The sequence below is a fragment of the Nomascus leucogenys genome, chromosome 1a, assembly GCF_006542625.1.
Source record: "Nomascus leucogenys isolate Asia chromosome 1a, Asia_NLE_v1, whole genome shotgun sequence".
Classification (NCBI taxonomy): Eukaryota; Metazoa; Chordata; class Mammalia; order Primates; family Hylobatidae; genus Nomascus; species Nomascus leucogenys.
In genome coordinates this window covers 34509903-34537214 of record NC_044381.1, presented here as the reverse complement: position 1 = coordinate 34537214, position 27312 = coordinate 34509903, and the positions used below count along the sequence as shown (strand labels likewise).

The following is a 27312-nucleotide window of genomic DNA, read 5'->3' as shown; positions in this document are numbered from 1 at the left end:
TCTTTAGTACTTCTACTTCTCTCTTGGCACTTTTCTTTTCAGGACATAATGCCTCTTCTCTAAAGCCATCTCTCATTCCACCTCATCCCTGTCAAAGGAAAATTCTTTTTTCTAAACTCCAAGAGCATTTCATCAATGGAAAATTCTTTTTTCTAAACTCCAAGAGCATTTTATCAATGGAAAATTCTTTTTTCTAAACTCCAAGAGCATTTTATCAGTGCCCCTCATGTGGCACGGGGCATGACTTTGTGTTACGTTATCTGTACATATGAAATATTAAACTGAAAACCCCTTGAAGACAATCTTATTTCATTTCTCTTTTGCTCACAATCAACATATGTCAATAAATAAGCAAATGTTGCTAAATAGGTGGTAATTTATGCTGCTTAGGTTTCCAAGTTTACTATGTCCATACAAGCATATTCTTTACCAAACAAATGTTAAAAGATTAAGGAGAAGAATATCAAGACAACCAGATTTACAAGAAACAGATCTTTCCCCACAGATTAAATGATTTAATCGTTGGTTAAATGGTTAAATGGTTGCTTACAACATAATAAATCTCAAGAATTATTAGATGTGCCAACAACCACGGGGAAGGGAGGTACCCTGTTTCATTGTTTAAGATTTTCCAGGTCTATATCTTTAAATCTGGTTTTTAAAACTACCCCTGCAAGAACTACCAGAGCGGGCGAATAGTCATGACAAATTCTTGAATTTTCCTGGGCCTCTGAAGACTAAATGAGTGAATGCAAATTTTTTAAAAATTGTAAGTAATCCAACTAAACACACCTAAGGCCTACAGAAATAAGAAAAGCAGGGACAGGCTGGGCACAGTGATTCACACCTGTAATCCCAGCACTTTGGGAGTCTGAGCTGGGTGGGTCACCTGAGGTCAGAGTTCGAGACCAGCCTGACAAACATGGTGAAACCCTGTCTCTACTAAAATTACAAAAATTAGTTGGGCGTGGTAGTGGGCGCCTGTAATGCCAGCTACTCGGGAGGCTGAGGCAGGAGAATCCCTTGAACCTGGGGCGGGGGGCGGAGGTTACAGTGAGCCGAGATTGCACCATTGCACTCCAGCCTGAGCGACAAGAGCAAAACTCCATCTCAAAAAAAAAAAGAAAGCCAGGACATTCATTTTATAAACTGTAAGCAGAAAGAGTCTAATGCACCCTCTCTTTCAAAACCAAGTTTAAGATCAAAATGGAAAAGACTAACAATTCAAATATAAATAAATAAATATTTTTTAAATGTTTACTTTCTTAAAGTTTGATTTAAAGGACTTCAAACATTCTGCTTTACAATTGCTTGTACTTAACTATTCTATTAATAAATTCTAAGTTAAAAAAAAACATAAGTATGAATGTGCATTAAAAAGCAGAGGGAGCTTAAATCCCAATCTCTCCTAGGCTTCTGGTACTATAAAACTATGACACACCACTGACACCTTGTGGCCAAACACTCAAATTGTAGGAGCAGTATTTTGAATTCTGTGAAATGTCTTATCCACCTTAAAATGCTATTAATGATAGGAAAGAGATGGAGGCAAGACAAGATTATGTGTGCTACATCCAATCTATATATCCAGTATTAAAAAGAAAAGAAGAAAATATAAAATTGAGTGCACTGCACATAGAAGGGTATTATTCAATGAAAAACGAGAATTATGTATATACTAGTGAAAATTTCTTACTTTGCCTTACAATGAAAAATGGTTTGAAAGCCACTATTTGGTCCAAACATTTGAACTCCTGCACCTGAGCATCCAGTGTGTCACGGGGGGTAATGACACATGATTAAAGATAGAAAGACACCCACTCTGAGCATATTTATTCAAACCATCTCAAAAAACTACATACAAAACAACTACAATGACTCAAGATGCATCTTAACAATATGAATTACTCAGAATCCAGGGAAATACTACTTTAAGAAGCAGGTTCAAAAATAACACTGAAAAAAGCAACAGAACATTACTGAACAAAAAAATACTCTGGTCACTAAGAATGGCCTTAAAATGCCAAGCTGTCATATAGAAATAAAGGTTGAGTATCTCTTATTCGAAATGCTTGGGATCAGAAGTGTTTTGGATTTTGAAATATTTGCATTATTCTTGAACCGCTTCAGCATCCCTAATCTAAAACTCTGAAATGCTCCAAGAGTGTCATGTAGGTGCTCAAAAAATTTTGGATTTTGGAGCATTTCAGATTTTCAAATTAGGAATACTTCCTGAAATTCTAAAAAACTGGGGAAAAGGAAGTAGAATCAAAGAATCTCAGGAACAAAAAAAACTAGAAAACTTGGTAAAGCAACTTCTTTAAAACAAAAAAAGAGACTTTCCAAGAAAAGGCTTGTGTTAGAATTTTCACTCAAAAGTCTTCTATAATTCAAAATTCCAAAATATTTTAAAGTATGGCATTGCATTAAGATAATAACCAGTGCAATAAAGCCTGATAAGTTTATGATATTTAAGCTTGCAGGCTTAAAAATATATTAATCACATTTCATGAGAAGCCATTTTTAGAACCTTGATTTGAGAAATAGCTATTATAAACAAGTAGGATGTCCCAGTGGGGTATTCTGACATGTTAAAATGAATCCCGGCGGCACTAATCCTCTTTCTATGAAACACTCAGCAAAGAGCCAATGTAAGATGATTTAGGTTTGCAATGATCTGTCCAAGCAGACACACCCAGAGAATCTCATACAAACATTCATACATTTGATTTGAAATTGCTACAAGCTTAATAAGAATTAAATATTATTTTATGGTGGAAAAGGTATACACCAAAAATGTACCATGCTGACATAAAAATACGAACTTATTTTTATGTACTAAAATGCAAAGGCAACATTTAAATCAGGTAAAAAAATCTTATAGTTTTTAAATGCTGTTGGCATAGACTTCTGCTTCCAGAAAGATGAAGTAGACACTTTTCTCTGTTTCTCCCAGGAAGTTCAGCTAAAAATCCTGGACATTATATAAACAAACATAAGGCCCTGAGAAGCAAATAAAAGAAAGCAGACTGGCTAAGGACTTAAGGATCCAAGAAATGGTACTCAGTTCCTTGGGTTTTCTTTTTGCCTTATATATCCCAGTCTAAGTGTTGGAAATGCCAATGGACGCAGATCAAAAATACCCCAGGAATGCATTCTCAAGACGAAGAGGGGGCAAAGAGCATTCTGGTTTGCTCACAATGGCCAGTCCCAAAAGTTAAGTGTTGCTCTCTCTTCCCCAAGAAAGGGAGAAAGAGATAATAAGATCTAAGAACTGGAAGCCTCTGGAAAGATTCAGGGAGAGTGTCAGGGAATCTTGGAGAATTCACATATGTTATCTCCAAATCTTAAAGCACTTAACAATATACTTACACCTTAGTAACAGAAGGCATCAAATCTGAAATTATACTCTTTCTTAAGAACTCCAGGTTTTGTTGTATTACAATTAGGTTAAGCTACAGTGCTAAAAATTGCATTCTGGAGTAATAGTGGATGTAATTTGGACTAATCTTATTACTGGAAAATTAGAAAAACCAGAGTAATAATAATAATAATAATAAAACACTTTTTGAAAGCATCCAAGGAAAAAAAAAAAAGAATTATGGGCCAAGACTGGAATAGAAGGAAACCCAGAACATTAAGCATGGCATTTGAAGCTGCTTTTCTTCTAGGACCATCTGTCTTTCCGGAAAAGGCAACTGATAGTGCTCAATCCCACTGATCATCAGGGAAATATAAATTAAAACCACAATGAGACTCTACTACACATACACGAAAATAGATTAAAAATGTAAATAGCTGGTATCAAATGTGGGTGAGGACGTGCAGCAATGTGAACTTTGATATACTACTGGTAGGAATGTAAACTGCTAAAACCACTTTGGAAAAACTGGTATCAACTAAAATTGAATGCATATATGCCCTATGACTTGGCAATTCTATTCATAGGTATATATATCCAGTAGAAATCTGTGCATATATTCACCAAAGACACAGATAAGAATGTTCACAGCAGCATTATTCACAGTAGTCAAAATCTGGAAGCAATCTAAATGTCCACCAATAGTAGAATGGATACATTGTGTTATATTTATATAGGGAATTATATTCAGCATGAAAATGAATGAACTACAGCTTCATGCAATATGAATGAACTCCATAAATATAAAGTAGAGTGAAAGAAGCCAGACACAAAAGACATGATTCCATTTTAGGTTCAAAAACAGGAAAAACTTCCTATAGTCCTATTCAAAATAAGTATGGTGATTATGAAGATGGTAAATGGGGGTAATGACTGAGAAGGAAGACAAGGGGTTTGGAAATATTTTATTTCTTGACTTAGTTCAGGGATTGGCAAATTATAGCCATGGGTCAAATCTGACTTGCTGCCTGATTCTGTTGGGTCCACAAGCTAAAATTGGCCTTTAGTTGTTTTTTGGGGTTTTTTTGGGGTGGGGTGAGGGGGACGGGGTCTCACTCTGTCGCCCAGGCTGGAGCGCAGTGGTAGATCCTGGCTCACTGCATACTCTGCCTCCCGGATTCAAGTGATTCTCCTGCCTCAGCCTCCCGAGTAGCTGGGATTACAGGCACCTGCCACCACGCCCAGCTAATTTTGCATTTTTAGTAGAGACGGGGTTTCACCATGTTAGTTAGCCAGGCTGGTCTCGAACTCCTGACCTCAGTTGACCCACCCACCTTGGCCTCCCAAAGTGCTGGGATTACAGGCGTGAGCCATGGCACAAGGCCCTGGTCTTTACATTTTTAAATAATTGGGAAAAATTTTAATATTTCATGGCATGTGAAAATTATTTGTCCAGAAATAGAGCTTTATTGAAACACAGCCACACTCATTTGTTTACATATTGTCTAAGGTTACTTTTGTGCTACAACTGCAAAGTTGAGTAGCTGCCACAGAGATTACACGAACTGCAAAGGCTAACATACTTACTATCTGACCCTTTGTTGAAAAAAACTGTCCACCCTCTCTCTTAGTTTGGGCTGCTATATTAAAGTACCATAAACTGGGTGGCTTACAAATTAACAGAAATTCATTTATCATCATTCTGGAGGCTGGAAATCCAAAATCAGGGTGCCGGCATAGTCAGTTCTAGTGAGAGCTGTCTTCTAGCTTGCAGACTGCCTACTTCTCATTGTATCCTCACATGGCAGAAAGAGAGCTACATAACTTTCTGAGGTCTCTTTTATGAGGTCACTAATCCCATTCATGAGGACTCCATCTCATGAATGGAGGATTCATTCCCTAATACTATCACATTGGGGATTAGGATTTCAACATACAAACATTAGGACACACAAATATTTGGCCCATACCACTCTAAGTAGTGATTATATGGGTATGTTTACTCTGTGATAATTCTGGGGGACCAGATATTTAAACTGTGATTGATACACTTACAATTCTTTGAAGTGTATATGCATACACAAAGTTTTTAAAAACTGTACCTAATACAAAGTTTTTAAAAACTTGCATTCTTAGGCCATTGGTTTTAAAAACAAAAGACCTGGAATGAAAGATACGTCTTACATCAAGTAAAGAAAGGAGAGAGGTCCTTATAGACATAACTCTTTGTACTTGTTCCTCCAGCCTCTTAGGTTTTTAAGTTTTGTTTTGGTGGGGGTTGTAAGAATTTCGATGGACTTGATTTCAGATGCATGGGATGACTGAGGTCAGTTACATATCACTGCTAACTGCTTTCACTATTTATAATGAAAAAGACAACATTAACTGCTTTACAAAAAACAGAAAAATATTTTAGTGGCAAAGGATTATTCATTGTATAGAAATAATTGTACCTAAAATCTGCAAAGCATTGCTCCTAAAGCAGCAGTCCCCAACCTTTTTGGCACCAGGGACCAGTTTCATGGAAGACAATTTTTCCACTGATCAGGGTGGGGGATATGGTTTCAGGATGAAACTGTTCCATCTCAGATCATCAGGCATTAGCTAGATTCTCATAAGGAGAATGCAACCCAGATCCCTCACATGCACAGTTCACAACAGGGTTCACATTTGTATGAGAATCTAATGCTGCCACTGATCTGACAGGAGGCAGAGCTCAGGCTGTAATGCTCTCTCGCTGGGCAGCCCTCTTCCTAGCAGGCCATGGACTGACACAGGTCTGCGGCCCAGGGGATGGGGACCCTTGTTCTAAAGGACATCCACCTAAACAGGGATCCTCAACCAACAGATGGGTATCAGAATCACCTGAAAGGCATTTTCAAACTCATTTTCAAGGCTGTAGTGAACTACTACTATGATTGGAAATGTAACAGAGGGGTTCTGGGACAGCAAAGTTGAAGAATCACTGGTTTATATTACAGAAACAGCTATGATACAGTTATGTTCACTATATGATTCTTACAACTGATAACTCTATTAACATAGTAAGACAGGTGGAGGAAGCTTGTGGTTTCAGACATTTGAATTTAAAGTAACAATACACAGTAGAAAGCCCATACCTCTCCATTTTCAAATGTTATTTCTCGGACAAGAGGAACACATTTATCTTGAATCCAGTTGTAAGTCACATCAAAATTTGTCATAGCTCCCAAATACACCATATCCGGAGCAGACTGCTATTACAAAACAGAAAAAAAAAAATTAAATCTAACCTGTGCTGGCAAAAGTATATTCTTATTTTTTTCTTTTTTTTTTTTTAAAGCAAGGTCTCACTCTGTCACCCAGGCTGTAGTACAGTGACATGATCATGGCTCACTGCAGCCTTGACCTCCCCAGCTCAAGCAATTCTCCTACCTCAGCCTCCAGAGTACTTGGGACTACAGATGGATGCCACCACGCCAAGCTAATTATTTTATTTTATGCAGAGATGGGGTCTTGTTATGCTGCCCAGGCTAAAAAGTACATTCTTATATCCATCCATGAACCCAGAAAATCTACTGGTGATACAAAAGAAACATAAATCATGGAACTTCCAAGAAAGAGGGCCATGGGTGGTAAAAAGCAGATAATTCTGTGATTACCAGGGAGCTAATAATTTAACATGAGACACCCAAGCCCATTGCTTTTTCTTGGATTTAGGTCAATTAACTCTTTATCAGTATCTTCACCAAAGGCAGGAAGGCATTGTGAAAAGAATTCTCCAAATGAATTAATTTAGCTATTCTTAAGAGCTGAAAATTTTAGAAATTTCTTCTTTTAGAAGAAAATATGGATAGTGAAAAAGCCTTGAAAAATACAAGATGCTATATGGATGTAAGGCAAGACTACTTCTTTTATTACCTACATATCTGTTTCCACATTAACTCAAAATCAATTATCTATCAAGTGTCTAAAATGATGATAAAAATAATAGCTAATATTAATCGATAAACTTACTGTGTCTAGGCATGGTTGTGAACATTTTATATGTGTTGACTCATTTAATCCTCCCAACATCCCAATAAAGCAAGTACTGTTTTTATCATCCTGTTTTTACTAATTAAGAAACTGAAGCACAGGGAAGCGAAGAAACTTTCCCAGAGTAACCTACTAAGAAGGTGGCACATTTGACATTCAAACCCAGTCTGATACCACCAGAGCCCATTCTCTGAACAACCACACTGAGAGATAGGTACTGGATTCTGATAATCTAGAGATGATGATACTAAGTAAGCTACTCAAAGAAATGAACTTGCAAAAAATATAAGCAAACACCTATGTGAATTCAAAATATAATACGAACTTTCTAAGCAAGAAATTCATTTATCTGACTGCATAAAATTTAAAAATCTCAGTGTCAAAACACTGTAAACATTAAAATGAAAACTATAAATTGAAAAAATATCCACAAATTTCAATTTTTTTTGTATGTAAAAAAAATTGCAATGGCAGACCCTTGGTGAATTTGGGATAACACGTGCTACGATTTTTGCCTCTTAGTTATGGCTACCATCACCTGGTAGGGCCTAAGCAGCTACTTAAAACTTCTTACCCCAAAGGTTAAAAACAACCTAGCTGCTCCTTATTATCTGGCAGGTACCGAGTAAATTTACACCCCAGAAGATTTAGGAGTTTGGCTAGTACAATACGGGTAGAAGTGACAATCACGGACAACTGGAGCATTTTAAAAATCTGGCTCCCAGACTGAATGCCAGAGAGATAGAAAAGGCCTGAGAGTCAGGGGATCCCTAATGCCAGCTCTGCTACTCTAATGCCTGTGTGACTTTAGGCTTCTGTGGTCCCATCTTCATTTTGAAGGGTTTAGATCAGCACAAGATGATGCTTCAAACTTCCTTTCAATTCTAAAGTTCTATTATTCTATGAACATTAACACATATAAAACTACATCTTATGCATGTATTTAAATTATATCTTATCATACAACATTAAGAAATAGCAACTTACCCCTGGTGGTTTGTAGATTATGTTGTCTCCACTATATCTTTCCGGTTTTGAAACATCCCTATAGGAAGGGAGAAATAGTAATAAACCTGAATGACAGAATTTTGCAATGTAGGAATTACAGACTTGAAATATATACTTATCCATCATCTCCCCTATTATAAGACTATGCAATACCAAGAAAAGCATACATTTAAAGAAAACTTTTAATATGAGGCAGACTTTTTAAAGGAATATTTTAGTTAGTTGTTTTTGTGTTTTGTATAAGTTTAGATTGGGAGTTTTAGCACTAAAAAGTTGTTTTTGACCCCAGATTGTTTTCTGGCAACTAGGGATCAAGGTCATTGGTTCGGTCACATGGACTAATTAAAAAAAAACAAAAACAAAAATGAAATAACCCACATCACTAAAATATAGTTCCATAAATAAGTAATTTTTTATTTGTCCCTTGTTGTTTCCTGAACCTAGTACAGTATCTGGCACATAGAAGTTGCTTAATAAACATTTGTAGAGTACTACAACAAATTATTTTTGTAATCAATTTTTAGATTAATTGAACACTGATTTATCTCTAGTTTCTAATTAGAGTAGTCCAGGAGATAGAGGCAAGGGGTGCTAACCTAGATTGATAACAGTGGGAACAGAAAAAAATGTGTCCCATTAATTAATTAATTCATTAACTATTTACTATGTGCTTCCTTTGTACCAGCTATGGTCTTGGCATTGGATAAACAGGAGTGAACAAAACTATCAAAACTCTCTCTCTCATGGAGTTTACATTTTGGTGAGTAGAAACAGACTAACAGGTAGATATATTTATCTTTGGTGGTTACAAAAAAATGCTATGAAGAAAATAAGTGGAATAAGTAAAGAATGACAAGTTAAATGATGGTAGTGCTACTTTATATAAAGTTATCAGGCAAGGACTTTCTGATGAGATGACATCTGGGAGAAGCACTTCCAGATACAGGCTCTGCTGCAGAACTGTGCTTGCAGCATTTAATGAATATGGGTTGGGCATAGTGGCTCATGCCTATAATCCCGGCACTTTTGGAAGCAGAGGCGGGAGGATCACTTGAGGCCAGGAGTTCAAGACCATCCTGGGCAACATGGTGAGACCTCAATCGCTTAAAAACAAAAAACAAAAAACTGATAATGCACACAATAAACATACAAACAAAATCTTACGAAAGCATTAAAGCAAGGACAAACAATAAAGTTCAAAAAATTGAGAGGATATATTGTGCCAGACATCCAGGCTCCATTCAAGATAGCTACTACAGTTGAGCCTAACAGTCATGAGCCAATGAAAGAGACATAATGCTGCATGGAAGTCAAAGGATGATTGAGATAACCTCCAATGAGCAGAGAGGGTCAAGAACAGAACCACAAAAATGATTCCATCTTGAGAAAAAGAAGAAAAAAAGGGAGATAAAGTCACAGAATTCAGACAGGTAGGGAGCAAACCAGGGGGATTCAATGTAAGTGTTGACACAGCAAAATAAGAAAAAGGTAGTTGAACATCACACCCTTCAAAGGAATTGAAAAGGAGTAAGATGTTTAAAAGGCCACTCGATTTGGTAATTAAGAAGTCATTTTGTGACTGTGTAGAGACAAGTTTCATTAGAGCAATGGAGGTGAAAGTTAGCTTCCAAAAGGTTAAGTTTTTTACTGGTTAGAACTTAAGAAAATCAAGGTAGCCAGGCATAAACTAATCTTTGAAAAAAATAAAAAGAAAAAGAAATTGAAATTATAGCTTAAGAGAAGAGGCAGGTCAGGAAAGAAAGAAGCATGTTTTCAGAAAAGGAAAGCAGTTCTTGAAAAGGGTCAGGTTGAAAACACAAGCAGGAACAACTGATGGATCAAAGCCCCAGAGGAGTTTGAAAGGACACCAGTTACAAGGACACTAGTGAAGAGGTTAGCCTTAGAAAGAATTGTTCCTCTGAGACAGGGAAGATCTATAAGAAAAGGTGGTGGAGAGATGGAAATGAATGAAGACGATAAAATTCATGCTTCTTAACAAGAAAGACAGTGTGTTGTTTCACTATGGTAACCCCACAGATTAGCATTTTGTCTGACATAGGGTAAGAGTTAGTAAATGAGTTCAATATAAGCATGAATTAGTTAATTGTTAACTTGTCCATTTTTTCCCTCTTGCCCACATTCTGAAATAGATAATACTACAGAAAGAAAAACAGACTTTTAAAACCTTAAAAAGAATTCAGAGACAGATATAAACACTGTTTAGTGATTTTAAAAGGATTGAGATCATTTTTGGAGAGATCATCTTCAGAAAATGACCAAATACAACAGGAATTTAACATGGCAGCCAACCCACCCACTAACACACTTTTAAATAAGATACTTACCCAAATGCAGAAAGAAAGGCACAGTCATCATGCAAAATATTCGCTACTCGTTCAAAAACTCTATAGTTGTCCGAGTCCTTTTGCTCAAAATATCCAATGATATTTCTTTTGCTGCGCTGTAAAATAAAGTATGTAATTATTTTGCAAACATACATAGTTTTATAAACATGTTATTTCATTTACCCCTTATCTTAGTACCTAAACAAGTCCAGTTATTGTTCAAATGAAGTATGAATATAAATGCATATTTAGTTTTTAACACCTAGTCCAAAACTATTAAAGATTACATTGGGTTGAAAACAATCTTAACTATAATAAATATAATCCTAAACATTTCCTTCTAGCATTCAAAATTTTTAAGAAATAGATAACTATTTGATCAGTGACAATCTTTTCCTAAGTAAGGGGACTAATTCTAAAATGTGTTAAAACAATGTATCAATCATAACTTGTGACCGTTGGAGAGACTCCTCCATGGCTCTCTCACTCTCCTATCCATCTTACTGGGTACACCAAAAAATGCGAGACCCTGACTATTCTTTATCCAGGCCATTTCTCAGAGTTGTGCTTGTAGCAAGCAACACTGAAATATGAGGTAATGCCTCTAGCCAGGACAAATAGCAGGGTTACTGCTTGCTCTGAAATAGTGAGTTCCCCAAGCCCAGTGTCCCTCTCCTGTGACATAACCCACTGCATGTGCAGGTATCCATCTGGGGAGCCCTCTGTATTGCCTCCATAGGATTTGGAGGGCGAGGAAACAAATGCAAACATGCTCACACTACTTGCTGTGATATGAGCAATAAAGTCCTTTGTCTCTGACCCAGCAGTCTTGTGTCTTCTAAAAGAATCCATGAAATGGTAATTGGTTAGCTTAGCTTGTAAGTAGGGTAAAATCAAATCTCAAACCTGACAGTGATGATTGGTGATTGTGATAAAGCCCAAACTCAATTGTTTTTGCTTTTGTTGTTTGTTTTCTTTAAAACACTACCTAGTGCACAAAGAAAGGAGTGTGCTAAACTTATTATTAAGAAAAGGCTATTTCAGAGGACGTTAAAACTCATCAAAAGAGCTCATACAAGAGTAATTAGAGCAGACACCCTGAAGCTTTCCACAAGAAAGATACAGAAGCTCTGGTTGTATATATTTGACTTTAACTTCCATTTCTTTATAATTGTGGCTTTCCTTTGTGCTCAATTAATTCAAATTAGTACAGCTTTACTGTATGCTATATCTTTTATCCAGAAGTTCAGTATAACATAAGCATTTCCCTTGAGATTAATTAAAAAAAATTCAACTCATTAAGTATACGTACGTCAAATCCACTGCAATAGACTACAGGAGAATGTCCAGATTTTTTGTTTGCATTAGAATTTGTTTACATTAATCAGGGAATGTTTGTTTAATCTAGCAAAAGTTACAACTTACATCAAGAGTGGTGATTTCTGCTAAGTCCCGAATTTCTTGAATGGGGTCACTTTTTTGTTGCCTGATGTAATCTGCCAGTGCTTTCACTGATCGCTGACCCCTGTATTCTCTCTTCATCATCATCCCATTACGAAACAATTTGAGGGTTGGGTATTTGCTTATCCTGTATCTCTGGGCTATGTCAGCTAAAAGAATGAAAAAAAATTATTTACCCTCATATGTAGTCAGGGTGAGCCCGTTTGTCTAATGGTCAAAAATCTTACAATTGCTTAGTGAGAACTTTTTGGTTCAAGTCATTCTTTTTCAGTGAGAGAGAAAAAAATAATGATAATCAGGACTTGAGTTTACATTATTTAAGAGACCAGGTTCTGAACTGGGTTTAAATCCTAATTTGCGACTTACTGGCCATGTGAACTGGTAAACTGCATAAACTCTCCATGCCTTAGTTCTCATCTATTATATAAGGATAATCATTTCTACCACATAAGATTGTCTTAAGCATCAAATTAAATAATACAACAGATGCCACAGTAAGCATGGCACATGAATAATGACTATAAAAAACAGCAATAATGCCTTATGGGGTTCGACAGACATTAAAATACCTGACAGCAGCATATAAGCTGGGGAGGGGAGGTAAGCAGGAGGTAAGTTATGCTAAATATTCTAAAGTCTTTGCATAGTCCAGGAAGAGGCAAAAGTACTTACAATATTTTGTTTAGTCGAGGTTGTACTTTATTCTCTCTGGCATAGGCAATCAAAAATACTAAAAATATATTAGAGGTTAAAATGGAATATGAGCTCTCAGAAGGGGGGCTGGAGAAAAGATTATATAACACTTTGGCAAACTAAGTAACTAAGATTATATAGCACTTTGGCAAATTCCATGTGGATTTATAAAGTAGAAATCATGATTGATTACTAAAATTCTTTAAACAGAAGACAAATATGAATAAGCAACAGGAACAACTGGTCATACTAAGATTGAAAAGAATGCTTTATTCATCAAATCACAGAAATCTGAAGACATTTTAATTTATACATAATTAACATAGACAATAATCTGTCTGCTTTAGGAGTTGGTACTTCCTTGAAGCAGATGAATAATAGATACATATCAACTATACGTCCCTTTTCAACCTGATAAATTACAAGGGGAGACTATGTCTTTGGGGTGCTATAAAGATGATGGGTCCTATTACCTGAGCAAGGATTTAATGATATTAAATTGGTACTACAAATTGAGAAATGAGAGAGTGGTACCATAAACAAGTAGAAGTCTTTTAAATAAAATAGAGACACCTGTAATAAAGCAAAAGCCGCAAAGACTTGAGCTTATCCTACTTACAATGATAAATAACCTGAGAAATCATAAAAAAAAAATAGGAAACTTTGATTTCTGTTTTTTTTTTTTTTTTTGGAAGACAGGGTCTTGCTCTGTCACCCAGGCTGGAGTACAGTGGCACGATCACAGCTCACCGCGGCCTTAACTTCCTAGACTTAAGCAATCCTCCCACTTCAGCCTCCAGAGTAGCTGGGACAACAGGTGTGTGCCACCATGCCTGGCTAATCTTAAATTTTTTTAATTTTTAATTATTTTTTGTAGAGATGAGGTCTCACTATGTTGCCCAGGTCAGTCTTGAACTCCTGAGCTCAAGCAATCCTCCCGCCTCAGCCTCCCAAAGCTGGGATTACAGTTGTGAGCCACTGTGCCTAGCCATAAAATGAATTTTTGCATGATGTATAAACAAAAAGTTTTTAAAAATTAGATCAAATAGTTCTAATGGCCTACACTACAGTGTTGTAGTCTTGAGAATGGAAAATGCCTTTTTAAAAGTTTCTATTTTGGCCAAGCCCAGGGGCTCATGCCTGTAATCCCAGCACTTTGGAAGGCTGAGGCAGGTGGATCACTTGAGGTCAGGAGTTTGAGGCCAGCCTGGCCAACATGGCAAGACCTTGTCTCTACTAAAAATACAAAAATTAACCAGGCATGGTGACGCACGCCTGTAATCCCAGCTATCTGGTGGCTGAGGCACGAGAATCTCTTGAACCTGGGAGGAGGAGGTTGCAGTGAACCAAGATCGTACCAGTGCACTCCAGACTGGGTGACAGAGTAAAACCCTGACTCGACAACAACAACAACAAAAAAGTTACTATTTCTCCAAATGTCCATCAATAGGAGACTGGCTGAATAAAGTATGGTACCCATATAATGAAGTACTAGGCTGTAACATAAAGAAATAAAAAAGATCTCTGTTTGCTGCTAAGGAGCAATCTTCAAGATAAGTTAAAAAAAAAAAAAAAAAGCCAGGTGCAAAAGAGTGTGTACAGGTCAAATATTTGTATAAGAAATAGGGAGAAGAAACTTGGAGAAGAAATATAAATACATATGTATATACATGCACACATATTTACATGTCTATATATGCTTGCTTATATAGTTGTCTCTCCTCTACCCACAAAAAAAAAACACCAATGGGAGAAAATGGAGAGGTCAGGGATGAATTCCCTGACTATATTTTGGTTTTATAGTTTTGACTTTGGAACCATGGAAATATTTAACATTCAAACAAAATGAAATTTTAAAAAAATTTAGTACTGGCATTGTTATTTTGAAATTAAATACATACACATATATTACAGATAAAGCACATGAGTAATCATGCTAATAACATTAAGAATCAAGATTTTCAGCATAAGGAAAAAATATATAAAACTGAGTAATTAAGTAAAAACCCTATAATTTGAATTGGAAGTACTGGTATGACCTCATGTTGTTCTCTTTCAAAAAATATACTTCTAAGCTCCTTCCACTGATAGCTATTATCAGTAAGTTAATTCCAATAAGTTTGATGATTCATATAATTCCCATGAAAATATAACCAATCAAAACCGACACTAGAAGGAATAGAAGATATAAATGGTCCTAAAATTATTGCCAGGTACAGTGACACATGCCCATAGCCCCGGCTATGGTAAGATTGAGGCAGGAGGTTTGCTTGAGCCCAGGAGTTCAAGACTAGACTGGGAAACATAGCAAGACCCCATCTCAAAAAAGAATCCTACGATTATTAAAGAACCCAAATCTAATTCAAAGCCTTTCCACAAAGAAAACTCCATTCCCACACATCTTCACCAGTAAACTCTACCAAACATTTAAAGAGCCAATAATGGCAATTTTACACAAACTATTCCAGAGAATACAAAAATAGGGAACACTTCCCAACTAGTTTTTGAGGTCAACGTAAGCTTCATGGGAATCCTGACAAGAATATTATGAGAAAAAAAAAGTATTTGTTAATCTTACTCAAGAACATAGATGCAAAACTTGAATAGAAATATTAACAAACTTAGCACTACATACAAAGGATAATACAGCACAATAAAGCTGGATTTAGTCTAGCACTTCAGTTTAGATAAATATTTGAAAACCAATTAATGTACATCACAACACTGACAGAATGAAAGAGACAAATTTTGTTATCTCTCAAAAGCAGAAAAACATTTGATAAAAATCTATATCCATTCATGCTTAAACACTCTTAGCAAACTAGGAAGAGAACTTCCTTAATTGAAAAAAAGGATATTTAAATAAACAACTGACTGGTGATATACTAAAAGCTGATATACCAAACAACTGAATGGTGATATACTAAAAGCTTTCATGCTGAGATCAAGAAAGAAAAAAGATGCCTGCTATCAGTTCTACATAACACTGATTTGGAGTTCTTGGTCAAAATAATAACAATAAAAAAAGACTGGAAAGGAAGAAATGTCATTATTTGCAGATGTTTCTATTGAGTTCACAGAAAATCCAAAAGCGAATCTACAAATGGATTTCCATTTTCAAGTAGGGTGCAGTGGGTAGCAAAAATGTGTTGGTCCTACTGCAACAACTAGAAAAAAACTTTGTATTATATTTTTAAGATATCAGAAATCATGAAAACCACTAAAGGAACTGACATTCCAGGAAGGGAAGAACCATTCCTAAGGTAAGCAAAGATCACTAGCCATTTTCTTTCCTATAGGTTTCCTGTATAATTTGTTTTGGAAATTAAGTCTGCAGTTGCAGATTTAGGGCTGAGAATTATACCTGCATAGGCAAATGTCTCCAGAGGACATCTGCTGAGTGCTGGGGTGATATACAAACCTGGGGAGTTGGGTCACAAAGATGAAAAATCTCCTATGGCCTCCTGGTACTTAGGAGACAACGTCTACTTTGGAAAGGACCTGCAACCCTGTATCAAGACCACATGCAGCCAAGACATTTGCCAGATTTTGAAGCCACAAAGACTAGGAAGCATCTAGACATTAAAAGAAAAACATGAATTTTTAAGACAGACAGAAAGAAAGGTATTTGTGACATGTACTAGAGACAACTGATTAATATTCAGAATATAAAAAGAATGAACTAAAAAAAGACTACCAAAAAGATAAGTGAGTTAAAGCTATCAGTTTATGAAAGAAACACAGATTGCCAATAAACTATTACATATGTTCAGTTATAATCAGAAAGTTACAAATTAAAACTCCCAGATAATATTTTGTCTTTCATACTGGCAAAAAATCAGTAATAATAATAATTTTTTAAGCTAAAATTCAATAATATAAAACCCTGTGAAAGTAAAATATTCCTAGTAGGTTTCATTTAGGTCCAATATTCAATGTTAATAAAGGTAAACTAGCGTAGCTGGTGCCTACTTTGTCAACAAGAAGTCAAGGAATCTTTTTTAATACCCAAAGACTTTTTAATACCCAAAGGATCTGGCAGAGAGGATGTGAGATGGACTCAGAAGCAAAGAAACTAGTCTAATAGAAAACATATATTTTCCATCTGTGTCCTAAGTATCAGTATGAAAATGGACAGCAAGATACACTGCAGGAGACAATATAATGCTTTCAACTTTCTAAACTTGATGAATTAGTGGGCACAATGAGAAAGTAGTGTGCTAACAGCAAGTATGCATAAACCAGGAGTAGAATAAATAAGGTTAGAGACGGACTCTACAGGGTCTTAAGCACTAAGCTGATGGAGTTTGAATTTTATCCTGTTTGTGATAAGCAGCCACTGAGCTGTAGAGCTGGGCTTTCAAAAAATTCACCTGGCAGTAGTAGAGAACCAGGGAGACTAGTAAGGAAGCTGCTGTAATAGTTGTGGCAAAAATCACAAGAGTCTATTAACAAACATTACAATCTTTACGTTGCTTTAAAATTCTGGTTATAGAGAGAAAAAGATTTAAAATATTTGAAAACTATTAGGGGATTAGATATTCATTTACTTCATTCTCAAACAACATCCTGGCAGCAGGTATGCTGCATAATGCAGTGGTGTTTAATTATTAAGAAGCAAAAACCTTAAAATTACATTGATCAATAATCTCAGACATAATGCTGACTTTTTTTTTTTTTTTACAAGCTTTGGCCAAAAGTGATTTTAAGATAATTAGAATGTGACACTTTGACAATATAACAAAAAATGACTTAAGGGGTATAATAAATGGGTTTTTAAAATTAACTGGATAGATCAAATGTTAAAATGGATGTCAGAGGAATTATAAATCCCAGAAGGTTAACAGCTGATTAGAAAATTAGCATGTATTTTTGCTCCAATGGCCACTTACTTTTCCTTGATGGGTCCTGCCTGCCTGCCTCACTAATACCCAGCAGGGTTCCAAATGGGGAAATTGCCTCATACTCATTTCAGCAATGTCTCTCCCTGCAATGGTTATCCATGGCAGAAAATACAAAGAGGCAGATCATTTCAACAGGAAAGTCTTATTGTTCTTCTGGTTCCAGGAGAAGAACCACTGCTGCCTGTGTACCTCTTCCCATTCCCAAACTGCACCCCTCTAAACAAAAAAAACCCCAAAAGACAAACATCCCCAAAAAACAAAACAAAATACCTCAGCAGAAGACTAATAAGCAAAGCCTAGAAGTTCACTCAGAACTCAGGCTTAACTGCTCATCCAAATTCTGTTTTATGCACATAAATTCTTCATATTTTCTTGTTCTTATTATAATATTTATATATAGTTCCTATAAAAAGCTTCTCAATTTCCAATAAGTAAGGTTCGAGTTGCACTGGAAGACAGCTAAGAGTAACTCAGGTACATGGGTGCATGTGCTACCTAATCAAGGACAATTACAAAGTACTTTCCTAAAAACGCAAGTGTGGGTCTGTTCTGCACTGACCAGCAAACATATGAACGCCTCTTGCTTAGTGCCATACAGCCTAAGGCCACTGGAGGTCAGCAGAGAACCTGGTCCCACCAGGGGCTGACTGATGGGAATTTCTAGATTCAAGGCACCAAGCATGACCACCAAGGAGAATAATGAATTATACTCCTGAATTCCCCAAATGATAAGACTGCAGAAGATAAGATGTGAAGCAAGTTGAAGCAAGGCCATGTTTTAATTGTGTGCATGTGTACATGCATGTGTATGTGTGCTTAGAAATTTTGGAAAGCAGACAGTTATAAAGAAAAAAACAAGAACCACTTCCAACCACCACTGGAGAAAACCACTATTAACATTTTGGTTTATATTTTGGTAACTTTGAAGAAAAGTTGCTTAACTAGCAGAGATATATTTCAATTCAGAAAAAATAAACTCTGAGGTTAGTCAAATAGTAAAGTGATAGCATCAATACTTGCAGAATGGGTTTTAGCAGCTTGGAAGAAATTCCTAGAGAGAGTAGAGCATTACCAATACTCTTAATGGCATGGAGGCCAATATTGTGTAAAAAAAAAAAAAAAAACTCAACTCAGTTGAGAAATGATGCACGAGTCAGACTCTATAACTTGAACAAATTTATTTTCCTTTTAAGGCACACACATTAATGACACAATTTTTAAAATCTATTTCTAACTGAGTCTAAAATAGTTTTCACAATAGTTATAAAAAAAATTCTAAGTGCCCCTATCTCTCACCATAAACAAAAATCAACTCAAAATGGATTAAAGACATAAATTTAAGACCCAAAACTATAAAACCAGTAGAAGAAAACATAGGGGAAATGCTTTAGCACATTGGTCTGGGCAAAGATTTTTATGGATATGGCTTTAAATGCACAGGCAAAAATAGACAAATGGGATTTTATCAAACTAAAAAGCTTCTGTAGGGCAAGGGAAACACTCAACGGAGTGAAGAGGCAACCTGAGAATTAGTGGAAATATCTGTAAACTAATCACCTGATAAGGGATTAACATCCAGAATATACAAGCAACAACAACAATGACAACAAAATCCAATTTTAAAAAGAGCATGGCATCTCAACAAACATTTCTCAAAAGACATACAAATGGCCAAAAAGCATATGAAAAAACTGTCAGTTTCACTAATCATGTGGTTACATACAAATTGAAACCACAATGAGATATCATCTCACCCCAGTTAGAATGGCTATTAACAAAAATGTGAAAAATGATTCATACTGGAGAGGATTGGAGAAAGGGAAACATTCACATGTTGTTGATGAGACAGTAAAGTAGCACAGCCACTATGGAAAACAAAATGGAGGTTCCTCAAAACCTAAAAATAGAACTACCACATGATCCAGCAATTCCATTACTGGGTATTTATCCAAAGAAAAGGAAATCAGTATAGCAAGGACATATCTGCGCCGCCGTGTTTACTGCAGCACTATTTACAATAGTCAAAATACGAAATCAACCTACGTGGCCATCAACAGATGAATGGATAAAGAAAAAGTGGGGCTGGGTGCAGTGGCTCATGCCTGTAATCCCAGCACTTTGGGAGACCGAGGTGGGCGGATCACGAGGTCAAGAGATAAGAGGCCATCCTGGCCAACATGGCAAAACCCCGTCTCTAGTAAAAATACAAAAATTAGCTGGGTGTGGTGGTGCGCACCTGTAGTTCCAGCTACTCAGGAGGCTGAGGCGGGAGAATCGCTTGAACCCAGAAGGCAGAGGTTGCAGTGAGCCGAGATCATGCCACTGCACTCCAGCCTGGCAACAGAGCAAGACTCAGTCTCAAAAACAAAGAAAAAAGAAAATATGGTACATATACATAATAAAATACAACTCAGGGCTGCTCTGCCTATGGAGTAGCCATTCTTTTATTCCCTTACTTTCCTAATAAACTTCCTTTCACTTTATGGATTTACCTCAAATTCTTTCTTGAGATCCAAGAATCTTCTCTAGGGGTCTGGATCAGGACTCCTTTCTGGTAATATCCTCCTGGTGAACCATGGAGGGACAATATTGAGGAAACCCCCAATCCAAAAGGAAACAGACTGCAGCACCAAATGGCCAACTCTGAGTAAGTAGTGGGGTACCCGGGTAAAGGATGGGATTGGGTTAGAGGCCCAACTGAGGGGAGTTAGAGTGTCTCCTAAAAAAGAGTGGGTTAAAGGCCCCTCTTAATAAAAGGCAAGGACATCTGGTGGAACTTGGGTTCAAGGCCCAGCTTAGGATGGTTAGAATACTTCCTAAGATTTAGGGAGTTAGAGGCCCCCCCTCAGTAAAGTTCCCCTCAGCTATGAATGGATTTGGCATTATGGGGTGTTAACCACTATTCTCTTTGGATTAATCTGCCTTGTACTCTTCGCTGACAGCTGTGGGTGACAGGATTAGGCATGTACAGGATCACTGGACATGAGGAGCCTTTTTTCTCCCCAAAAGGGGAAACTTGAAAGCTGGTGAGACTGTTGGAAAACCCCTTTGCAACTGACAAGTGACCGCCTGAACTTTTGATTCAGTGTCGCTGCAATAAGTACGTCTTTCTCTGGCCTCCCTGAGCATCTTGCCTTCCCCACCTTGCTGCAGGCAATGAATGCTTTTCTCCCTTTCCTATCTTTTCTCCCTTTCCTATCCTCTGTGCCCAGAGACCACATGAGGGCAGAGGTTGGATTAAAGATGACAGGGCTCATCCGAGGGCAAGTTTGAGCCTTGCCAATTCCATATTGCATACCAAGCAGAGTGGCTACTGTAGCGAATCTGGTGTACTTTGTGCTACAACTTTGTCTTTCCACATTGCTCTGTCATAAAGAAGAATACCTTTATGAACAGAACACGGGCTTAGGATCCCATAAGCCCAGGTTCAAGCCAGCCTGCAAAACTGGTTAATTACAAATTTTGCTGCAAGTACCTGAAAAAAAAAAAAATGCTGAAGTTTCCTTCTCATTTTGTTCTACGTCTTTGGGAGCTTGACCTTGTAAGAATGGGTCAGTACTTTCTGTTGGTCTCTGCCATTCAGGGAACAGGAGTTTTGGGGTCCATGTCATAGTTTGCTCAAAAAATTATCTTAAGCTGTTAAAAGCCTTTGCAAGCTCAAAACTGACTGCTCTAGGCTCCTTCAGGGAAGAGCAATAGAAACTGTCCAATGCTGTAGCTTAGTAGCTAAGGCTTTGTCTTTTCACAATGGTGGCACAGGTTGAGGGTTCAATTCTTGGCTTAGGGAATGAGTCCTTTCTGGTTTAATATCTGTAAGACCTTTATCATTTGCTGACTCCCTCCCCTTCCGTGAACCATCTTGAATTTTCCTTTCTCTGAGCACCTTGGAGATTACCTTTGGTAAAGTTCAAAAGCCAGAAATACTGGTCATTTGGCCTGGCTAAAGTCAGATAATAAGAAATTTAAAAGAACTGTTTTTTTAAGAGTGTATGGTTAAAAGTTAGCTTAATTAAAAGCAGATATTCAAGCTCTAACAGCCTGGGATGCCTTGGGAAAAAAAGAGGAGGCACGACAGACCCTGTTTTGGGAAAAACCTCTGTTTTCCTCATGAAACCCTAGAAATTAGAAATAGGTAAGATTCCTCTCAAAATCTAAGGCTCTGTTCTGTTTTGCACTGTGTTATCTGACGTTTTTGACTTTGGAAGGTATCAGAAATTACTTTGAATTATGAGAGAACTAGGTAAGAAATGTACTTTTGGGCATGCTTAATGGCAGTTATGGTTGAATACTTGACTCTGCACATTTGGATTACAGAAGCATGCTCTTGGCCCCCTAGAAGGTATGAAAATGTGCTCACACCCCACTGAGAGATAAGACTCCCATGGGAGATGGGCTGGCTCCCTCTTTTTTTGGGATCCAGGATCTGGTATAAAAATGGGACCCTTAATTTGGGGGATCTATTTTGCATTCCAGCTATGCCTGCTTATTAGGCTGTAGAAACTGCATGCTTTCCTGGCCCTGTTCCTCCAGGGCTCCACCCTGAAGCCAGTAATCCAATTAAAAAACTGGGAAGTAAAAAATCTTACAACTACTTGATCTTCTGTGTATTTATATATGTTGTGTGTGATGTAAAAAAAGCGTCTATTGGCTTAAAACTAGTAAGTGCTTAAATCAAGTTATAAATTATGTCTTTTCTGACCTAATTAATCTTTTAGATATTAGGTCCCCTAAAGTCAAAAAATGACATATTTGGCTTATTTGGTATAAAAATCATATAAGAAGCATTGCCAAATATGAGATGGTATTTGGCTTTCTTTGGCCCATATTTGTATAAATATGTTACTAGTATGTGTTCTAAAATTATGAGAAACTCCTATTATTCTGAAATGACTTAGTCTATGTTATTAATAATTATAATTGATATGTAAAATTGTTGTATGGCACAGAAGTAAGCAAAATTAACTTGTCAATTGTGGCTTTAATAGTGGCTGTCCTAAGACTTTTTGTCATTCACAGACAATTGTTGTCTTATATTGATCCTCTTCAGAAGGTGGTTTTATAATCAACTATAGAACTCTAACAGGTATTCTTGAATGTAGGTTTCTGATCTTTAGAGATTCTGACTTTAGAGGAAAAAGCATTCAGGACTCAGGAAGAGCTGAAATGTTCGTGACTATTAAGCAAGACAGGTATTAACTGCATGGACCTAACTAATAGAGGACAAAAATAATCTTTTTTGACTTTTTGCTTAAAATGTTGCTGATCCTTTGTTTAGTTTTTAAGAATCAAGGAAACTTTTGAGCTATTAACAGCTTTTAATAATTGAGTAAAGTATACTCCTGTGAACAAAATTTGGAGCATATTTGTTTCTACCTGATTTCTCCAGAATTTGGAAAATATTTGTAAGTATTCTTAACTTTTGGCAATACAGTTATTTGCATAAGTGCAATAAGAATGTTTTCTTTTGCATCATGACACAATTGGAAAAATTTGTTATTTTACCAAGGCTTTGACTAGAATGGTGTGCTTTCCTTTAAGGAATCAACCTTGACTTGTAGAGCCAATAAAAGCCCCTTAGGAAAACTGGCCTCACACCTTGTCTACCCAGTCCCTGTACATCGTTTCTGACCTGTGGTAAGTAAAGAATGTCACTTTCTGATAGGCCCAGGAGCCCCAAGTTATCTTGGGACCTTAAGAGGAAAGGAATTTACTAAACTCATAGGTATTTGAGGATACAAACCCATGGCTGGGCTCAACTTTTAAAAAAAGTCTAACCTAAGACTCCTTCTATGAAAGAAAGTTCCATTAAAGCCAATTAAGAAAGCCTGTGTGAAAAATAATTATTCTTGCTGCACTTTATACAAATAACCAGGCCAAGTATAATAAAGCAAAGCAGTCTTACCATGATTTATCGTTAGTAAAAATGAGGACTGGAGAGAAAACTATGGTACACCTGTCTCATCAGTTGTTTTTGAGTTTTTTTCTGCAATTGAGACTGACTCTGCTTATTCCTGTGAATCAACCAGTCATCTCTGGCTGGTACTCAGAAGAAGCAAGAGGGATGGATATCAACTTTTATTAGAACTCAGAGTTATGAACGGCCCTCGACATACCAATTCTTTCTGACTCAGCTCCTCTCTACCCTGAATACAAGAGACTCTAATAGGTAGGCAGGAATATAATTGCCCCTATTCAGGCTCAAGTTACAGAATATGGATCTTTGTCCCTCTACAATCCTTAGGATTAAGGGTTCCCCTGTAAAAGAGAGAGGGGAAATATGCCAGAAGCCACTCAATCAGGGCAATTCTGTCAGAGGAGTTCAAACCAGAGTGACTCCATGTTGAATAGGGGTTGGGTAAAATAAGGCTGAGGCTTACTGAGCTGCATTCTCAGGAGGTTAGGCATTCTAAGCCATAGGATGAGATAGGAGGTTGGCACAACATACAGGTCACAATAACCGTGCAGGTTGCAGTAAAGCAGCTGGCCAAAACCCAACAAAACCAAGATGACAATGAAAGTGACCTCTTGTCATTTTCAGTGCTCATTATATGATAATTATTAATAAAATGCATTATCATGCTAAAAAACAAAACACTCCTAGCAGCACCATGACAGTTTACAAATGACATGGCAATGTCAGGAAGTTACCTTACATGATCTAAAAAGGGCAGGAAGTTTCAGGAATTACCCACCACTTTCCTGGAAAACTCATAAATAATCCACCCTTTGTTTAGCATATAATAAAGAAATAACCATAAAAATAGCCAGCCAGCAGCCCTTGCGGCTGCTCTGCCTATGCAGCAGCCATTTCTTTTATTCCCTTGCTTTCCTAATTAACTTGCTTTCACTTAATTAAAAGAAGCATAAAAACAAAAAAAAAAAAAGAAAAAGAAAAAGAAATACAACCCAGCCAGTCAAACAGAGAAAGACAGGAATAGTATTAATCTGTAAATTGTTTTGGGCAGTATGGCCATTTTAACGATATAAATTCATTTCCACAGAATTAGAAAAAACTACTATAAATTCATACAGAACCAAAAAAGAGCCTCAATAGCCAAAGCAAACCTAAGCAAAAAGAACAAAGCCAGAGGTATCATACTACTGGACTTCAAACTATACTACAAGGCTATGATAACCAGAACAGTATGATATTAGTACAAAAACAGACACATAGAATAATGGAACAGAATGGAGAACTCAAATAAAGCCACACACTTACAACCACCTGATCTTCTACGAAATCAACAAAAATAAGCAATGGAAGAAGACTCCCTATTCAATAAATGGTATTGGAATAACTGGCTATCCACATGCAAAAGAATGAAACTGGACCTCTACATATCATCATATACAAAACTTAAGTCAAGACGGATTAAAGACTTAAACGTACAACATCAGACTATAAAAATCCTGTAAGAAAACCTAGGAAATACCTTTTTCGACATTGGCCTTGGCAAAACATTTATGGCTAAGACACCAAAAGCAACTGCAACAAAAACAAAAACTGGTAAGTGGGACCTAATTAAACTAAAGAGCCTCTGAACTGCAAGAGAAACTATCAAGGAAGCAAACAGACAACCTACAGTGTGGAAGAAAATATTTGCAAGTGATGCATTCAACAAAGGTCTGATATCTAGGATCTATAAGGAACTTATTAAATCAATAAACAAAACACACATAACCCCATTAAAAAGTAGGCAAAGGCCTGTAATTCCAGCACTTTGGGAGGCCAAGGTGGATGGATCACCCGAGGTCAGGTGTTCAAGACCAGCCTAGGCAACACGGTGAAACGTCATCTCTACTAAAAATACAAAATTAGCTGGGCATGGTGGCATGTGCCTGTAATCCCAGCTATTTAGGTGGCTGAGGCAGGAGAATTGCTTGAACCCGGTAGACAGAGGTTACAGTGAGCCAAGATTGTGCCATTGCACTCCAACCTGGGCAACAAGAGCGAAACTGTCTTAAAAAAATAAGAATAAAAATAAAAACAAAAAGTACATAAAAAAACAAAAAGTGGACAAAGGATGTGAACACTTTTCAAAAGATGACATACAAGCAGCCAACAAACGTATGAAAAAATGCTTATTATCACTAATCATCAAAGAAATGCAAATCAAAACCACAATGAGATACCACCCCATGCCAGTCAGAATAGCTTTTGTTTAAAAGTCAAAAAAGAATAGATGATGGCAAGGCTGAAGAGAAAATGAGGCACTTAAACAACTGTTGATGGGAAAGTAAACTATTCCAACTGTGGAGAGCAGTGTGGAGATTTCACAAAGAACTAAGAGTTGAATTGCCATTCAACCCAGCAATCCCATTACTGGGGATATACCCAAAGGAAAATAAATTGTCCTGCCAAAAGGACACATGCATGCAGATGTTCCTTGCAGCACTATTCGCAATAGCAAAACCACAGAACCAACCTAGGTATCCATCAACAGTGGACTGGATAAAGAAAATGTGGTACATATACACAACTGATTACTATGCAGCTATAAAAATCAACAAAATCATGACTTCCGCAGTGTCCATCAATGGCAGACTGAAAAAGAAAATGTGGTACATACATGCCATGGTACACTATGCAGCCACATATATAAGAATGAAATCATGTCCTTTGCAGCAACATAGATGCAGCTGGAGGCCATTATCCTAAGTGCACTAACACAGAAACAGAAAACAAAATACTGCCTGTTCTCACTTTTAAATGGGAGCAAAACGTTAGGTATACATGGACATAAAGATGTGAACAACAGACACTGTGGACTACTAGAGAGAGGCAAGAGCAAGTGGGGCAAGGACTAAAAAGCTACCTATTGGGTACTCTGCTCACAGCAGGTTGACAGGTGCAGTTATACCCCAAATCTCAAAACCCCGCAATATGCCTCTGTAATAATCCTGCACATATACCCCCCATGTACCCCCTGATTCTAAAATAAAAGTTGAAAATGAACAAAAAAGGATGAAATCCTGTCATTCATGGCAACATAAATGGAACTAGAGGACATTATGTTAAGTGAAATAAGCCAGGCACAGAAAAATAAATACTGCATGTTCTCATTCATATGTGGGAGCTAAGAGAGTTGAGCTCACATAAGTAGAGAGTAGAATTGTGGTTATTAGAGGGTGGGAGGGGTAGTAGCGAGGGGAGGATAGGGAGAGATTGTTTAACAGATTAAAAAAAAATTACCTCTAGAGAGAGGCGGAGCAAGATGGTGAAACAGAAAGCTCCACCAATTGTCCCTCCTGCAAAGACACCAATTTAACAACTATCTACACAAAATAAGCACTTTCATAAGAACCAAAAATCAGGTGAACACTCACATTACCTGGTTTTAACTTCGTTTCACTGAAAGAGGCAGTGAGAAGGTAGAAAAAACTGTCTTGAATCACCAACACCACTCCTCACTCATCCCCTGGCAGCAGCTGCACAGTACAATAAACAGTGATTGGGAGAAGGAGAGCACAACAATTGTGAGACATTGCCTTGAACTCAGGGCTTCTCTATTATAGCAGAAAG

The 27312-nt window shown here is 37.0% G+C and overlaps 1 protein-coding gene across 2 annotated transcripts in view; it reads right to left on the bottom strand.

The window, feature by feature from the left end:
• The window catches only part of ERP44 (endoplasmic reticulum protein 44), a 115125-nt gene that overhangs the window by 27314 nt on the left and 60499 nt on the right, over positions 1-27312 (bottom strand). The window contains exons 5-8 of one of the 2 annotated variants that reach the window (XM_003260283.3): positions 12157-12341; positions 10732-10847; positions 8366-8423; positions 6481-6597 (exon numbers count right to left, since the gene is read on the bottom strand). In XM_003260283.3, the coding sequence (XP_003260331.1) occupies positions 6481-6597; positions 8366-8423; positions 10732-10847; positions 12157-12341 (476 nt within the window). The remainder of the gene's footprint in view (positions 1-6480; positions 6598-8365; positions 8424-10731; positions 10848-12156; positions 12342-27312) is intronic. The other variant, XM_030829547.1, reaches the window with a different exon arrangement.